General features: G+C 36.4%; 1 protein-coding gene across 1 annotated transcript; it reads left to right on the forward strand.

Annotated features, from left to right (window-relative positions):
* Positions 1-6,323: 6,323 nt before the first annotated feature.
* LOC114702144 (prolactin-7D1-like) lies at positions 6,324-17,783 on the forward strand. The gene is made up of 7 exons (XM_037205598.1): positions 6,324-6,388; positions 7,776-7,817; positions 8,689-8,864; positions 9,660-9,698; positions 11,835-11,942; positions 13,924-14,103; positions 15,360-17,783. The coding sequence occupies exons 1-7, from the start codon at positions 6,358-6,360 to the stop codon at positions 15,588-15,590; spliced, it is 807 nt and encodes a 268-aa protein (XP_037061493.1). The 5' UTR covers positions 6,324-6,357; the 3' UTR covers positions 15,591-17,783.
* Positions 17,784-18,492: the final 709 nt, after the last annotated feature.

The raw sequence follows: 18,492 nt of genomic DNA on the forward strand, positions 1-18,492 counted from the left end.
AATGGATGGCATATCAATTTTGAGTTGGAGCTCCACCTGTGATATTAAGGGAAGGCAACACATTTTACTGCAAGAGAGCAATACTCCTAGAACTCAAAAACACAAATGCTTATCTGGTCTGAAGGGTTATGAGAATGTGTAGCTGGGACAAAAAGAAAAAAAAAACGTTCAAAAACCAGTTAAATACAATGCTGTCACTAATAGAAATTCAACCAAGGCTCTCCAGTGAGGAATGCATCAAAGGGCATAGGAGCCATAGAGGCAGCAGCAGCCTGTGGCTGTATTGAGGAAGATACTGACCAGATAAAAATGAAAAGAGATGTAAGAATAAAACTGAAAATAATCATGATTGGAAACTAGGAGAGAGGCTGAAGATAAGTTTCTGGCTAATTTTACTTGAAATTAATTTTTGTGTATGGCATTCCCTTTACACCCACTAAAAATGTTCCAGGTTCAATAAGTCACATACTTGACTGAAGTCAAATGGCACTACTAAGTATGTGCTATGTCACAAGAAAAGAGTTTCTCCTGCTCAGCAATGAGGAGTTATAAGTCACTCATCTCTTCAATGAGTTTGAACTATATGAGGGAAACTCTTTCCTTCAAACCTTTGTTCAGTTTTCTAAGAGTTTGTGATTCCTTATGATACAGTTTGGATCTGGAGTATCCCTCAAAGCTCATGTTTAAAGCCTTGATATCCAGGCTTTGGAAGTATACTGAGGTGATGAAAAATTTAAAAGATGTTAGAAGCAAGTTAAGACATTGGTGTGTGCCTCAAAGAGGAAATCTCTATATATATGTCTCTCTGTCTCTGTCTCTGTCTCTGTCTCTGTCTCTCCCTCCTCTCCCTATCCTCTCTGTCCTGGGTAAACTCATCGAGTCTAGTTTGTGTTAGGTGTAGGGCCTGCACTTGAGTGTGGTTGATAGACTAAGTGTCACATCATTGAAGCAATCTGACCCTCTCTCTCCCAGTAGCAATTAGATGCCAATAGCTCCTCCAAGAAAGGTGGGACTTCATGTCTACTTCCCATGTCCACACTAGGATTTTCTCTGGCTTGAATTCATGTGGATCTTTTGTATGTTCTCACAGTTTCTGTGAGTTCACATGCCTTGTTGTGTCTGGAAAACACTGCTGCTTTGAAGTTTTTCACCACCTCTGACTCTGAAAAGATTTCAGCTCCTTCTCCCATGATGACCCCTGAAACTTGAGGAGAGGAGCAATGAAATAAAGATGTCCCATTTAAGGTCCAACACTCTGAGGTCCCTTGTTTTCTGAACAATGACAAATTGTAAGTCATCACCCCTCTTTTAATTATCTGCTGACAATTTTTAATCTAATTATCACAACCAGGAACACAGAACTGTCAATGGTTAGTCAACATGATTCCTCCTCAAACTCCCAAGTCCTCACACTTGGAAGTTTGGTGTGGCACCAAAAGAGTACTTCTCATGCAAGTTTGAAAAAAGTTTGAATGGAGCAGGTACTTCTTAAATACTATAATGTGTAGAGAACATCTCACTAAAATATTATCTCTAATTGAAATTGCTTCGTGGCATTTTGGATTCCATCAGAGACAGTGAGAAAGAAAACACATATATAGAGATCGGGGTATTAAAGTGAAATGGATTAGCTCACATGGTAACGGGTAATTATGTCTACAAAAATATCATACAGTGTACACTTTATACTGACAGTTATTAAGCTTGTGGTCATTGACTGACTGGGAAGTATGGTACATGCCAGCTAGGACATTACCTGAGGACATGAAATAAAGTGGGATTTCTATGTTCTTGGGAAATAAGATCCTTTTGGTTTTGGGCCCTGTTAGAAGAAAGTTGTGGATTATATGTAGTGGCTACAAGGTCAGACTAGAGACAGTCATACACAAGGAGCCAGGTAGGATGGCAAAGTTCTGTTTGTAGGTGAGAAGGTGCCCGTTCTCCTATGAACTCTTGGCCAGGACAAACTGTTAATTTTCTACATGAAGGCCACTCAGATGATCTGTGCATGTTTCTCAAGGTGATGAACATTAATGACTTCTGGGTAAAAATATATGTACAAATCATTTATTTATAGTATAGTATAGTATAGTATAGTGTAGTGTAGTGTAGTATAGTATAGTATAGTGTAGTGTAGTGTAGTGTAGTGTAGTATAGTGTAGTGTAGTGTAGTGTAGTATAGTATAGTGTAGTGTAGTGTAGTGTAGTGTAGTGTAGTGTAGTATAGTATAGTATAGTGTAGTGTAGTGTAGTGTAGTATAGTGTAGTATAGTGTAGTATAGTGTAGTGTAGTGTAGTATAGTATAGTGTAGTATAGTATAGTATAGTGTAGTGTAGTGTAGTATAGTATAGTATAGTATAGTGTAGTGTAGTGTAGTGTAGTATAGTGTAGTGTAGTGTAGTGTAGTGTAGTATAGTATAGTATAGTATATCCTGACTGCAGTTTCCCCTTCCACCTCTTCTAGTCCCCTGCCCCCACAACCACCTCTCCTCCATTTTGGTGTTGGATGTTTTTGCTCTTTTAGGGATCCTACCACACAGCTTCCAAATAAATCACACACAGAGGCTTATTCTTCATTACAAATGCCTGGCCTTAGGATGACTTGTTCCTTGCTAGTTTTTTTTTTAACTTTAGATTATTTTATCTACCTTTTATCCCTGGGCTTTTTTTCTTTCTCTATTCCTGTATAAGTTTTCTTTCCTTCTTACTCCATGTCTGGTTGTGTAGCTGGGTGGCTGGGTGGCTGGGTGGCTGGCCCCTGGAGTCCTCTTCCTTCTCTGGCTACTCGTCCTCCCTCCCAGATTTCTCCTTCTATATATTCTCTCTGCCTTTGAGCCCCACCTGTCCTTTCTCCTACCTTGCTATTGGCTGTTCAATTCTTTATTAGACCATCAGGTGTTTTAGGCACAGTAACACAGCTTTACAGAGTTAAACAAATGCAACAAAAACAAAAGTAACACACCTTAAAATAATATTCTACAACACCATTTCAATCCAGAATAGGGCAGGCCTCCCATGGGTATCAACAAAAGATGGCATATCAAGTTGTAGTAAGACTACATACCTCCTCTAAAATTAAGGCTAGGCAAGGTAACCCAATATGCTGAGTAGGGTTCCAAAAGCCAGCAAAAGAGTCAAAGACAGCCCCTATTCCCACTATTAGGAGTTCCATCAGAAGACTAAGCTTCACAACTGTCACATATATGCAGGGGACCTAGATCTGTCCCATGCAGACTCCCTGATTGTTGGTTCAGTCTCTGTGAGCTCCTATCAGCCAAGGTTAGTTGATTCTGTGGGTTGTTTTTTGACGTCCTTGACTTCTCTGGCGCCTACCAGTCCTGCCACATAACCTCAGTCCTACAGATTTTCCTGCCTATGGGGTGTGTTTGGGTAAAGATGACATAGAGATTGTGGGAGTGGTGAGTCAATGACTGCTCCAGCCTCAGACCCATGCCGTGAGAGGGAGTCCACCCCTGACATTGCCTGGAGGGACAGGACCTAATGGCTAGATAGTCCAGAGACTTGGGATGGAACCAAACACAACTGGAGAAAGAAAAAAAAATGCCAATGTAATGACATCTAATGATATTCTGCTATACTCATGGATGGGTGTCTAGCCCAATTGTCATTAGAGAGACTTCACAGAGCAACTGATGGAAATAGATGTAGAGACCCACAGCCAAACGTTAGGTCCTGCTTGGGGAATCCTGCTGGAGAGAGGGAGGAAGGACTGCATAAATTCCTTTTTTCACTATTATAATTAAACACCCAACAAAAGAAAGTTTGATGAGCAAAGGTTTTTCGAGGCTTAAATATCAAGGGATACAGCATATTATGGCAGGAAGGGTGAGATGGCTACTCACACTGCCTCCACAAATAAGAAAAAAAATGAGAATTCTGGTGATCCATTTCCTTTGTCATTTTTATTCAGTCTGAGACACAGTCAATGAATGCAATGGGGCTATCTACATTTTAGATGAGTCATTACCCCTAAGGGACTCAGATGGTAAGAATGTAAGCTATTTCAGCTGCTATGAAAGTCAGTGTGGAAGATTCTCAACAAGCTAGAAATAGATTCAAAGTCAATGGAAACATAGTAGTATGGGAAAACACTTCATTTTATATAAAATTATCTGGCTCTGCTAACAATTACTTTGGTTCTTGACTTAGCATGCACAGTGGAACTTACTTTGACTAAAAGGTAAACATTCTTGCAAATGGTATTTCTTCAGTAACTTGGGTTTGGGATGTACAATGGTCCCCAAATGTGTGGTGTTGTTCTAATTATTGTCTTCCAATTTGCTGGTGTTATAGATGGATTTGGCTGTGAGACAGCATGACTCAGTGGCCAATGTTTGCAAAGAATGGGCATTATCACTTAATACTCATCAGAAGCACGTTCAACAAGTGTGAGCTGATGGTGGCATTCAGCCGATGAGAGATTTTTAAAAGTTACTAAGCTATTACTGAAATAATGAAAATTCCTGTTGCTTATTTCAGTTGTTTCCTCCAAGTACAAATGTGGAGAATGAAGACTGGATGTCACTTTTGTATTTAGGCCTTTGCAAGATAGTGTCATTCTCAATGAGGCATCTGGCTTCCTTATTTGGAATCCCTTTCAGTGAGCAAAGGAACTGGTAATTTGAGAAGAACTCACATGATCAGCTTAGTCAGTAGGTAACAAGCCCTTTCTGGAATGCAGCACCAGCTGCCTTTTCAGAACACTTCCTTATTCTCACGGCCTTTAGATTGCTCTGTGGTCAATGCCTTTTCACTGATAGACTTTTCTACTGAAAGTTTCAAAGACTGTATGAAAATAACTACCCTGCGTTCTCTCCTTTCCTTTAAACAAATAAATTCAGCTTTCATTTCATATTTGAAGGTGAGACTCTCCAATTCTGGTATACATTATGACCTCAGTAGAAAAGAATACCTAACACTTTCTTTCACTAAAATGTGATGTATGATATCTGTGGCAAAATGTATCCCAATACAGGAATGTTACATCATTTTTATTCTCTTGACTCTGTTTCTAAGTCCACCAATTGCCGATCAGTGGTCCAAAAGTATTTGGGGTTTTCATTGGTTGGACATTCACCAAAGCACCACATTATTTTCTTCCACATCAATAACAGATCATATCTTGCACCTTTTCCTCCAATCGTTGATTCATCAGTCAGGTATCATAATGTCTTAGAGAGTTCTTATGAGCTGTTCAACAATGAGGCACACCTGACAATAAATATAATGAAGACTCTTGACAATGTATTTAATATGCACAGTATTTCATCAAAGAAATCATGTAATGATATGCCTCTTGCTATGTTTGCATTATTAGAAGAAATCTCACTAGGACCGAGGTGGGAAACCCCAGTGTTGCCTGAGTTTCATAGTTGCAGATGTCACTGAGAGCCTTACTCAGTCCAAGTGAAGGAAATTGCTAAATAAGCCAGATGTATATGTTCAACGAATAGTCACACAGCAACTTGTATAGGTGCAACTAAACATGTCTTAGATTTAGGTCCAGGTCCATAAAAAAACCTATATTTATTTCTGTAACCTGGCTGATAATACATGATTAAGAATGTTTTTGATCCATTGGGGGGACTTTGATGTTTTAAGTTAATGTGAATTACTCTCTTAAAAGACTCCCTTAAACGTCAGTATTTTTTTTTTTTTTTTTTTTTTGGTTTTTCGAGACAGGGTTTCTCTGTGTAGCTTTGCGCCTTTCCTGGGACTCACTTGAACATCAGTATTTATACTCTATATTACTCTTGTTACATGCCTAGAGTATAGAAATGAGCACTTTAAATTATGCCATAGATATTGATTAAAACTTCCAAAGGTTAAATTTCTCAATATTGGGGACTCTTACTGTGGCTTGTGTTCTAATGTTCAAGAAAAAAACAAAAACAAAAACAAAAAAACCTGAAAACCTAAGTCCTCCCATCAAGATCCAGTGAACATTTTAGAAGAGGTGATGGAAATACTTAAGAACTGGAGAAGAGAATACAGTTCCAGGCAATCACTGTTTTCTAGTAGTATGAGATTGCCTTCAGACTTCTTGGTTTGCAGAGATAGCTGTGGTGATTTGCAACTTAATTAGCCTCCTAGATATCACCCTGAAATTAACTAAGTAATGCTTATATGACTGCTTTAGTCATCATGCTAATGAGGTGCTAATCCTTGAGAAGGAAGAATCATGGAGTCTCCATCTAGAATTTCAGAGTTTACTTCCTCCTGTACCCAAGCAGTGTGTGGCCTTAGGCATGGTGTACTGGACTATATAGTAGGTAGGACTGCAGTGAATCAGCATTCCTGGGACAGCAGGCAAACTGTGCTGAGACTTTACAGGGATGCTGCTGCCTTCCATCCAACCATGCTTCTGTAAGTAATTCTTCCCCTAAGTTCCTCTAAGTGACTTTAAATATTGCATTCCTTTACAACATTTGTTTGGACATTTTACATTTTGCTGTCATCTTTGTGCTAAGTGAATGGTTATCTGTTCCTTGTTAACCAAGATGAATAAAACCAGTTCTCTAAAAAGTGCTTTCTAATCATTGCTCTAAAATGCATACATTCTTGGATTAAGGTTCTTAAAAGAGAATCTCTTTCCTGCAGACATGTAGAAATGTCTAGAGGTGGTTTATATTTTCTTAATTTACCTAAGGTAGAAAAGACGAATATTGCCAGCATCTAGTCATAGGAACAAGAATTGTGTTTACTCAAATGTCCAAGAGCATTCCAGAAAATGAATGATATGTCTTCTAAAATTAAAATTGCTTTCATTTATTTATTTACCGGAATAAGATTATAAGAATTGTGAACTGAATTTCTAACAAGTTCAGAAGGAAGAAAGTATTATCTTCTCATTTTTAAGTTTTTATGAGCTGCCTAACTGGAACGCACTTAATCACAGTGCCAATTATGGGGACATAATAGATAAGGCTTGCAGATGTGGATCTATACATCTTTGACAATGTAAATCTAGTAAAATACTCTTTCAAAATATGGACATTAAAGCTGGGCAGCAGTGGTGCATGCCTTTAATCCCATCCTCAGGAAGCAGAGCCAGGCAGATCTCTGTGACTTCAAGGCCAGCCTGGTCTACAAAGTGAGATCCAGGACAGGCACCAAAACTACATGGAGAAACCCTGTCTAGGAAAACCCATATATATATACATATATATATATATATATGTATATATATGAACATTGTACTATTATTTACTTTAGATAATATTTCTAAGTAAAATGAATCAGTAACAAGCATGTATATATTGAGGCAGGGTCTCACCACATAATTATGACTGGTCTGGCACTCGCTATGTAAACCAAGTTGACTTCAAAGTCATTGAGATCCACTTGCCTTTGTCTCCTGAATACCAAATTTAAAAGTGTACTCTGCCATGCCTGGGTCTTATATTGATTTTTATGAAGTGAAAAGCTAAAATAATTTATAGCCTTGTACTAATCTTTAAATCCTTCAGATAACAAATGGAAAGAATTTATACCTGTATCTATTTAATACATAAATATTGATCATATATAATAATTTTGGGAAAGCACATAGATTTTTGTAAATTTACTTTCTGTATGGGAATTATCTAAAAATAATATTTATTTTGCATGTGAAGTATTGATGGTTGTCTTGAATGCTACATAGTTTTTTTTTTTCAGTTATTTTGAGTACTTGAGTCTAGGTGTTTTCCTTGAATAAAATTTACTAGCTCTCTAATTTTCTGTTGCACATTTCTAATTGGATTTATCTAAGGTTCTCTGGAACACAAGTGTTTTCAGACTAATGCCACTAAAGGTAAGCATAACATTCTGGATCATGTTGGTGGGCATGTAAATTATTTTGACACATTAGGCTTTGTGTTTGTCCATTAGTAAAAGTTAAATTGGTGTTGAAACCATTTTGATCATTGTAGGGATACTAATTTAAAGAAGGTTCATTTACAAAGAGAGAGAAGTGGATACAATTAATATTACTAGAGCTTCTTTGAACAACTGATCAAAAGGAAAATCATTTAACCTTTTAAGTGTTTTCTTTTTATCAATAGAGGTTGGTAATATTACATAGCATCAGTCTACCCACAGTAGTTATTGTAAAACCTGTAAAAACTTATGGCAAAATTACCATATATGGAATTATTATGGTGAGTCTAAATGCAGCCTGTAGGGTCCTTTCCATGAAAGGATTGTCTTCAAACTCAGTATTAAACAATTGATAATAATACACTTATTCTTGTTAGGCATGATAATGAAGCAATGTCAGGGATGTTGACCTTGTCCTGATACAAATATTGCCTACCAAGTACAGCACAATCTTTGAGAGAGTAACCAATGAAAATCACCATAAATTCTCAAGACATTAAATCATCTACAAAGAATGATTCTAAAACATTTACCCACAATTAACTTAGGGTATAAATGTTTGAAAGTTTCAGATATCAGTCTAACATGTGAGAAATCGCTGGTTTCCCAAACTGTAGAAATGTTCACGTTAATTATGTAATTATATTTGCACAGTGGAAGATGCTTATTTAATCTCACAGCTGTATAGTATCAAACCATGCAGTTGCAGGAACTGTGGACAAATAAAATGACTCTTGATAAGAAGGTGGAAGTACCATTGGTAACATCAGACAAATAGATCTCCACATCCTGTTTCTGTAAAGCAGGAATGTTCCTGTTGATACTGGTGTTAAATTTGCTTCTGTGTGAGAATGTTGTCCCTTTGCCTGTGAATGTCCCTGGAGCTGGACAAGGTGAAGTCTACCTCCAGGACCTGTTCGATCATGCCCTCATGCTGTCTTATAACATCAGTAAACTCAATAGGGAAATGCGCAAGATGTTTGTAAGTACCTCACTTATCTTCTTCCTGTCAATAATTATACTGCAACACATTTAAAATTATTGTAAGCCAAATTTCTATTTAAATATCTGTCTAGATTTAAAGAAATTAGCTACTGAGAAATAGAACATTGAAGAACAAGATAGTTTCATGAAAGTTCAAAGATTTACAAACCTTTCAGTGATTTTTGAAATTATTTCTACTTAACTATTAAAAGAATGTCAGTTTGAACCAATGAAGAACAAGTGGTTACATAACGCAGATATATATGTATGGTGATATTTGGTTCAATTTCTACAGGAAGATTATTGTTAAAACACAACTGTCACATAAAATCCTAAAAGATGAAGCTGGAGAACAACTCTGACTTCCTCATCTATTTTGTACACAGGCAGTCTCTGCTGACATCTTCCCCTTGGCATTGTACATAGCCAATAGAGGAGCAGTGTATTGCGTTGAGTCCAGTGGAATTAATAGAATGAATCTAATTTCCTAGGATTCAAGAATAGGAAAAAAAATTAGCTTTTCAGAAACTCCTTAATGCCAGGTGTCACGGTTTAAAGATTTCATTGGAGGAATCATTCAATGGGAGTAATGTGTTAGAAGTGAAATAGGTTCAATAATTTTGATATCTGCATGTTACCTGTTCAGTCAGTTATTGTCAGGGGTGTGACAATAGACATGGCTTCAGTACGATAATGCCCACTTAATAAATGTGACTCTGAAGTTATAATAAATATGGATTCATGTTGCTTTTTACTCACAACTTTTTCTTTCATTTCCCTTATTCTATCTCAGTTCACCAATGACTTCTCTTCCAACACATTCTTTAAATTTGTGAGTACCTTATTTATTTCCATTTCCCCTCCCTATAAAGCCTTCATGCTAATGGTTTCATTGCAATTTAAGTAAGAAAATGTCATTAACCAAATTTCAAGTAATACATTTCCACAGGTAAACGATTCCACTGCCATTATAAAGCAAACAAACATTCTTTTCAGAAGAATGGGAAAGCTTCAAGAAATCTCATTTGCTGAGATTATTATGATTTCTCATTTTTCTCTAAATCTGTGTATTTTATTTTATTTATATTTGTATCTGAGATATCAATCTGTAAGAATGTGGTGGAGGAAGAAAAATAATTTTCTGGTCTCACTGAGAAAAAGTACAATTGTTTTATAGTTAGTTATGTGTAGGAAACAGAAGCACACTGGCCTAAATGTATGTCACAGAGGGGCACTAATTTTTTTTTTGAAGTCTTGTTTAAAGGTGTCCAGTGGTAACGTTCATTCAATGGGAGGGCAGGCTGGCAAGTGAAAATAGGCTCTCTCTTCCCAATGACTGCGTGCTATCTGTTCAAGGTCTGTCAGTGTGAAGGAGAAAAACAGATAAGGCTTGAGTACAATAACAGTCATCAAGAGACTGTGTCCCCACCTTTGTAGTAAACACCTGTTCTATCGTTTTTTTATTCATGAATTTCTCATTTCTCTTTCTTGACTGACATTCTTTCAAATTCTTAACATTCCTGACAATCCTTTAAGTTTTACACTTAGCTGAATATGTTTTTAGATAATGTGTAGCTTAATAATATATTTAAATAACTATAATATTTAAATGATAATATATAAAATATTATGTAATAATTAATCATTTATGAGTGTTGCTGGAGGGCTTCTCTCCAGGTTCCACCAAGCCCCGCAGTCCCACAATCCACTTATAAAATAATCACTCAGATGCTTATATTACTTATAAACTGTATGGCCGTGGCAGGCTTCTTGCTAACTGTTCTTATATCTTAAATTAACCCATTTCTATAAATCTATACCTTGCCACGTGGCTGGTGGCTTACTGGCATCTTTACATGCTGCTTGTCCTGGAGGTGGCTGCAGTGTCTCCCTCCCCTTCTTCCTGTTTCCCCAATTCTCCTCTTTCCTTGTCCTGCCTATATTTCCTGTCTGGTCACTGGCCATCAGTGTTTTATTTATATAGAGCGATATCCACAACAATGCGTTTTAAATTTTTCCTGTTTTATTTTCTTAAAATGGTCAGTTTGTTATGATTACTTACTTTTGTCAAATTTGACACAATTCCAGTCAAGATTCATGATTAACTGTAAATGATACATGTGCATATATTCACTGGGAACAGAAAGAAAATGTGTAGTTTTAAAACGCCTAGCTAAAAGAAATATTTGGACCAACAGGAAACAAATGATTAATAAATACAGATGTGCATTTACTGCACCATTAGACTCAAATCTAAAGGAAGACTATTCTTAAAACATGTGTTTTTCAGTTTTGCCATTTCTAGGGCTTTTGATCACTATACAAAAATTTGGAATTAATGACAGAACAAGGGATAAGTAAATAGGAATGGATGACAGATTAGAAAGTCAGATGAAAAATTAAACGAGATTACTTAGCTACAGGGAAAAATGGCTAAAGATTCATTCTCTTAAAGTAGTTGGAGGGCTTCTCTCCAGCTTTGGGTCGCCAGCCCCATGGTACCAGTTGCAGGTTGTCCAGGCGATTGTCTACAGTCACAGCATTGAGATGTACCACCTGAATCCCGGTAGCCACACCTCCCCCGTGTCATTGCCACAGCAGCTCAGGAAGAGGCCTGCCTGAGCCCCTTCCTCGGTTTTTGTCGAAGGCATATGTAAATATCATAGCACCATTTTTTTTTTTATCAGCATCTACTTTTATTTGAGTCTCAAAGGAGTAGATCTCCACCAGTGGTATGTCCTGTTCATCTATCAGTGTGTATTTGGTCTTCCCGGCCACCTGGCCAAGCTGCACGATGCCCAATTTAAAGTCGGTCATGGCCGGACCCACCCTCTGCTCCACTCACTGGGGTTTCATGCAGTGTTTAATTGTAAAAAATTACACCTATAGTTAATAATATTTTGGTTACAAGTTCATTTATTCAATTTCCAAATTCTGTCTAACTCCATTTCTTTTTTAATATTTGCAGATGTTGGACTTGTACAAGAATGAGAAGACTATGTCCAAGATGTTGGACAGCTGCCACGCTGTCCCCGTCAACATCCCACAAACAATACAGGAAGCCCGAAAGTTATCAGTGAGTGCTCAATTTTCCTTGAAATAGCTGAAGCTGTGGCCTGGCTTTGCCATGTTGGAGCTTTTTAAAGTACTGCAATAGGTGTGGTAATTACAGGAGCACAAACAAAGAGTAAGAGTGAGTAGCAGAATAAAAATCATGATATATAGTTGATAAATTATAGGAAAATCAATTATTAAATAATATTGTAACAGATCTCCATGAACTGGCCTTTTAGAGGATTCTAGCTCAGCAATGTTGTGTCAGTGGAAATTTACTTATTTTTCTGTAGGAAATGTTGAATGGACTAGGACACCAGTATATAAATAGACATTCCTGTGTATACTTAAGATACACAAAATAATTGTCTTAATTATACATTATGTATCATTGGCACACTTTTCATTGCTGAGTACCATGATAAGCCTTCTTTATTTCAAGACTGTACTGATTCTACATCTACTTCTTATCTGTTCAGTCTTCTGTGAGTTTATACTTTCTTCTCTGTCTTAACTGAAAGCATCTGAACAAGGGGTCCAGTAAATTCAATGTAATGTTCCTCAGAAAGAAATCATGCCCTCAGTTGTGATGAGAAGTTTTGGATATCACAGAGAATGTAATTTATAATTGTTATGATTGGTAGTTTGGATTCCCTAACATAACTTTTCCTCAAATTGGTTGACTTGAACATCATGTGAAAATAGTAAGTGAAAGTGAAGGAAGAAGACGGGAATGAAGAAAACTTTTCTAGAGACCTACTCAATGACTAGACATTTCAGAGTCCTTTGTTGACATTCTTTCAAGTAACACTCCTAAATGCTAACTGATAAGAGAAGCCAGAGTTCTGAAAACTTTCAAAGAATTTTTAATCCCAATATATTGTCAGTATAGAGTGGAAGCTTCACATAATTCAAGCCCTCGCTCCAAATCATATAACACAATGCTTCCAGCAGCCTATTTTACTTCCTATTTGAACTGTTCCTTTCTTCTACATCTTTTATGTCTTTCTGTTGCAATATCCATTGGATTCCTTTCTACTGTTCATAGTAGCATCTACTAAAGTAACCAAGACACATAGCAAGCATTTTAAATTTAGAGATGAATTTTTTTTTAATTTGTAATTAACAGAAATTTTTTTAAATTTTATTTTACAATACTATTCAGTTCTACATAACAGCCACAGATTCCCTTGTTCTCCCCTTTCCTGTCCCCTCCCCTCCCCCAGCCCACCCCCCATTCCCACCACCTCCAGATCAAGGCCACCCCTGAGGACTGAGATCGACCTGATAGACTCAGTCCAGGCAGTGAATTTCTTGAATGAATTTGCCAATTCAAATTTCTTGTATGAATTTGAATCTACACACTGGAGATTCAAAATTCCATTGTCATTCTATTAATGCTATTATTAAAGGCAAAGCAAGGCCATGGTTTTTCACCAACACTTACCATCTAAAGTATCACTTATCATTGAGACTGAGAGAAGCACATTTATTAGTGTCAAGTTGTCTTCATAATATTTGTGCATTAATACGCTAAAGGGCATTAAAATAAGTATGATTTCAAACACTATACCTTACTAATTTTATAAATCTAGTTGAATGATTTCTCATTGACAGTGATGGCATGGATCTTTCCTAAATCCAGTCCTTGGGCACATACTTCACCCCCCAAAGCCTTGCATTCTCATGACAAAGAAAAATCTAACATCTAAGAACTTAGAGGAGGTCAGATTGTAGGATTCAGATGGAAAACAAAACGTAATCAATAGGAAGCTCATTTTAAAAGTAATTATTTATATAGCATAATATTTCATTTTAGCAGACTGTAGTTCTGAATATTCTAATGTGTAAAATTCTACCCTATTTTCATATATAAAATACTCAGTGTTTGCTTTCGAATTAAATGGACATTTTACTTCAGCATCTCTGATTACAAATTAAATGTAAACAATATTTCTTTATTTCATTTCTTTTAACATAATTGATCAATTATGGATGCATAGCTTGAAGACTTTCTGAAAATAACACTGAATCTAATGGGAACTTGGAATGACCCTTTATACTACCAAGTGGCCAAACTCACTGGTATGCCAGGAGCCAATGATGCTATCCTGTCCACAGCAAAAGATATTGAGGCCCGAAACAAAGAGCTTCTAGAACTCATCAAATGGATACTCAACATGGTGAGCAGTCTTCTTAAAATGCACTTTTCTCATTCATAAAATAGATTACTTCTCAATAATACATTTTGACACACCTTACTTAGCAAGAACAAAATTTAGTCAACTAATCTTGTATGCAGCCTAGCCACTTAAGAGATTGTTTTGGCTAAGGTTTCTATTACTATGATGAAACATGACCAAAAGCAACTTGGGGAGGAAAGTGGGTTTTGTTTTTGTTTTCAATTTACACTTCCACATCACTGTCCATTATCTAAGGAAGTCAGGACAGAAATTCAAGGCATGAACCTAGAGGCAGGAACTGAAGCAGAAGCCATAGAGGAACTTACAAGCTTGCTCAGCCTGTTTCTTCACACAACAAAGGATCACCTGCCCAGGAATGGCACACACCTATGCTCCAGAAATGCCCTATAGACTTACCTACAGACAATGTAATGGATGTATTTTTTTCAACTGTGGTTCTTCTTCCCAGATAATTCTAGATTGTGTAAAGTTGATGGAGATGGCTCAGCAATTAAGAGCACTGACTGCTCTTCCAGAGGACCCTGGTTCAATTCCCAACACCCATGTGACAGATCACAACTGTTTGTAACTCCAAGATCTGACTCCCTTATATAGATGTACGAGCAGACAAAACACCAATGCACATAAAATAAAAATAAATAAATTAAAAACAACAATAGTGGCAGGAACTGACATAAAAGTTTAATGATTCCTCACAGTCATTGGGAAAGTATTTTTCCTAGGTGGAGTGAAATACACTAGATCTCGTAACAAACACCTCTAGAACATCAGCATCCACTGGTATTGCTTTTCTGTTATTTCATCATCCTATTTTTATTTATTTATTTTTATTTTTTATTTTTTTTTTGGTTTTTCGAGACAGGGTTTCTCTGTGTAGCTTTGCGCCTTTCCTGGAGCTCACTTGGTAGCCCAGGCTGGCCTCAAACTCACAGAGATCCGCCTGGCTCTGCCTCCCGAGTGCTGGGATTAAAGGCGTGCGCCACCACCACCTGGCAATCATCCTATTTTTAAAGGAAATAATTTATCTCTTATAAAACTAATATAAGAAAACATGGACATGAGTCCGGATTCTAGTTGTCAGATTACCCAGCATTAGAAATGTGAAATTCAATGTCTATAACTGAAATTCCACATTATTAATGTTTCCCTAAATACAATTCAATATTTATAAGGAAAAAGGACTAACAAACAAGCAGTGTAAATAACAGATGACTGACTATCATTTTGGTCTTTAGGTTCATCCGGGAATTGAAAATGAAGACTATGCTGAGTGGTCAGATCTGGAATCTTTGAAGGCATCTGATGAAAAGGCTTGCCTCTCTGCTTTATTTAAATTGTCCTTCTGCTTGGGGACTGACACAAAGAAGGTTGACCTTAATCTCAGATACCTGATATGTTCCTTTATTGGTGGCAATACCTGCTCGTCCTCAAGGTTGAAAAATGATTTCTATGACCCAGTCTTTTGAAGGTTCTTTTTAATTTTATACATTTGAAGACATACATGTATTTAGAGGGTCTCTTTAAAGAAGTAAAAATAGATATTTTAGATTTACTCAAGTATAAGAAAATTTGTCATTAGCTTTTTTTTTTCATTTAGTCCCAAATGTTACAAGAACATTGAAACAATTTGATCACAAATGACAAATGTTTTATTGGAAATCTCAAGCAATTTATAACTTAGGGTCATAATAAAATAATGTTGATCAAGTTATAAAAACAAAGCATGAGATCAGAATTAAAAGGAGAGCTAAGCTACTGATAATATGGACATGTTGGGATACCTTAAGAACAGCAGGCATGTCTTTAAGTCAAATGCCAGTGAAATGACAGAAAATACCATTTCCATGTGACTGTAGTATGGCAGCATTCTAAGAACTTTTTGAACTGAAAGTAGTAGGGTTTAAACATAGGATGGTATGAGATGGAACTACCTTCAGCCATGCTCTTTTAAATTATCACTTTTTTAGAACTCACATTGACACAGTCAATATGTTCTCTTCTCTCTGAGTCTATGAGTCTTTTTTGTTCTATTTCAACTTACCTTAAAATAACTACTTAATACATTTATGTTCTCTTATGGCTCAAATCAGATATCAGGAAAGGCAGAAAAGAGATGGTCAATTTCTACAATGCTGCACTAATTGCCTCTTGATATCCATTCCTTTGAATTTGTCAGAATGGAAAGGAGGCTTAAGAAAAAATAAGATTCTTTCATTACCCACTAATATGGTGATATCAAAGACTTACTGCTGACAAGATTAAATTCACTCTCAGTAGCAGTTGACTCATTCATAGGGCACACTAGCATTTGCCTAAAACACCTACTAGAGAGTACTTCAAGTTACAATATCTTTATCAACATACATCCTCTAGATACGTTTTTCTACCCACTCTATAGCTCAGTCATCTGTCTCACACTCTACAATCTGTATTGTAGATCCCCTCATCTTTAAGGAACACTACCAAAAGAAATCAATAAAAGTGTGCATTATACCAAATGACACAAATATCATGCAAGAGGACTTCCCTAACAGTGGAGTGATAACAGTGCTGGATTACAGCTGACCTCTTCCTAGGGTTGCTACCAGTTCTCTCTTCCTCCCGTTCATATGGATCCAGACTAGATCAGAAAGTGAAATTTCTTAGCCTATTTTCATCAGAGATTGAGGGTTCTTATCATTCCTTTCTTTTGAAATCCATGACTAATTTTATGTAGAAAAAATCACCTTAAACTAGGTCATGTAGACATTTGCTATGAGGTCACTGATCTCAATACATCCTCACTATAAAGCTAAAACACCTAATATTCTCTTTATGTTGTTTGGTGAACAGTACAGAATTCAGCTTGTTAGCTGTCTCTAAGAAACCTAAGATGTGAGCTTTTCAACTGAAAGATCTCCTTAAAGGGAATTGAATGGCTAGGCTGTATTTCCTATGCACATCAGGGAGTTTCAAAGATTCCTAGATAATGAGAGACAACAACATTTTGACAGATGTGTAAATAAAAGAGTAGGATTAAAAAGCAAAACAAAACTGTATTGTGGAAAAGAAGCAAAGAAAGTAAAGACTAAAGGAAAGAAAACCAATAAAAGACATGACAAAAAGACTGCCATGCTGTTACAATACCAAAATACATAAAAAACTAAAACTACCCTCAATTTAGACCCTCATAAGAAATTCATATCACCTTGTCTCATATCCCACATCTTTTATTTCCTTTCTTGCTTTGTTGAACGTTTAATTTAAATTTGATTATTATTTGCTTTATCTGTTGAAATGTTAAAGCTTCAGTGTAAAACAAAACCAGACAGTTCTCCATGTCAGAAATCAAGAAAAATTTCTCCTACATAATAAAAAATAATAAATGTTAATATTTATTGTTTCAACAAACCCATATCTTCTCTCAAAGCCAGAGGAATTTATCTGAACTTTGCTTTTGTTTCCAGTGTGATGGTCCTTCTTTTTCAGAACATAGCAGAACACAGCTCAATAAACTCATCGACCCCTCTACTAGCTCTTGAATGCATGCAAAACAGTAGCTGCCCTATTATATGTCACCCTTTTCCTTCAAAGGCAGGAGAGTGTGGTGTGATCCAAATGCACACATATCTATGTTATTCATGATCCACATCTGCTTTGCTTTATATTTGACATTTTTATGCGTATTTCCAGCACACAAGATAGTGGCATAGCAGGAGTGTTTGGAAATAAGTAACAATTTAATTTTATAAAATATAAGTTTTAAAATGTCTGTAATAAAATTAATTTTAAGCTTCTGGTAAATCATGCAGGTGTCATGGTCAAAGGCCTCAGCTGTAGGTGTCTCAAAGAGTCAGCAAAATATGGTCCGAAAAGACACTTCAGAACAAAACAATGACTTTCTCTCTAATGAGAGTGAGTATATATTCTTCTGTAGATTGCAATGTAGTAGAACATTTGAAGAAATGTTTCTGTTGCTGCAACAATAGCAAGGGATGTCAAAGTGGAAAGAAATCAATGATAGAAATTGACTTATCTGATAAAATATGAAATTATATATCATAGGCACTATGTAGAGTAAATGAGAAGTTAACAGAACTCTTTTTTCAAGACATTCAAATTAAATAGTGGGGGAAGGGCATAGAAATATACAAATTACTGTATTAATGTCAGACTAATGCAAACTGCTCAAAGAAGGAAAAATATAATTCAAGTCAGAGATAGAAGACAAAATAGAAACATAAGCAGAACGTGAGAAAGTTTGAAAACACCATGAAGAGAGAGACCCCTCAGTGGTCAGGGATCTATGGGAAGAGGAAGCAGAAAGATTCTAAGAGCAGAAGGGAGGGATGACCCCGAGGAAACAGTGTCTTTCAGACACACCAGGAA

The sequence above is a fragment of the Peromyscus leucopus genome, chromosome 5 (assembly GCF_004664715.2).
Source record: "Peromyscus leucopus breed LL Stock chromosome 5, UCI_PerLeu_2.1, whole genome shotgun sequence".
Classification (NCBI taxonomy): Eukaryota; Metazoa; Chordata; class Mammalia; order Rodentia; family Cricetidae; genus Peromyscus; species Peromyscus leucopus.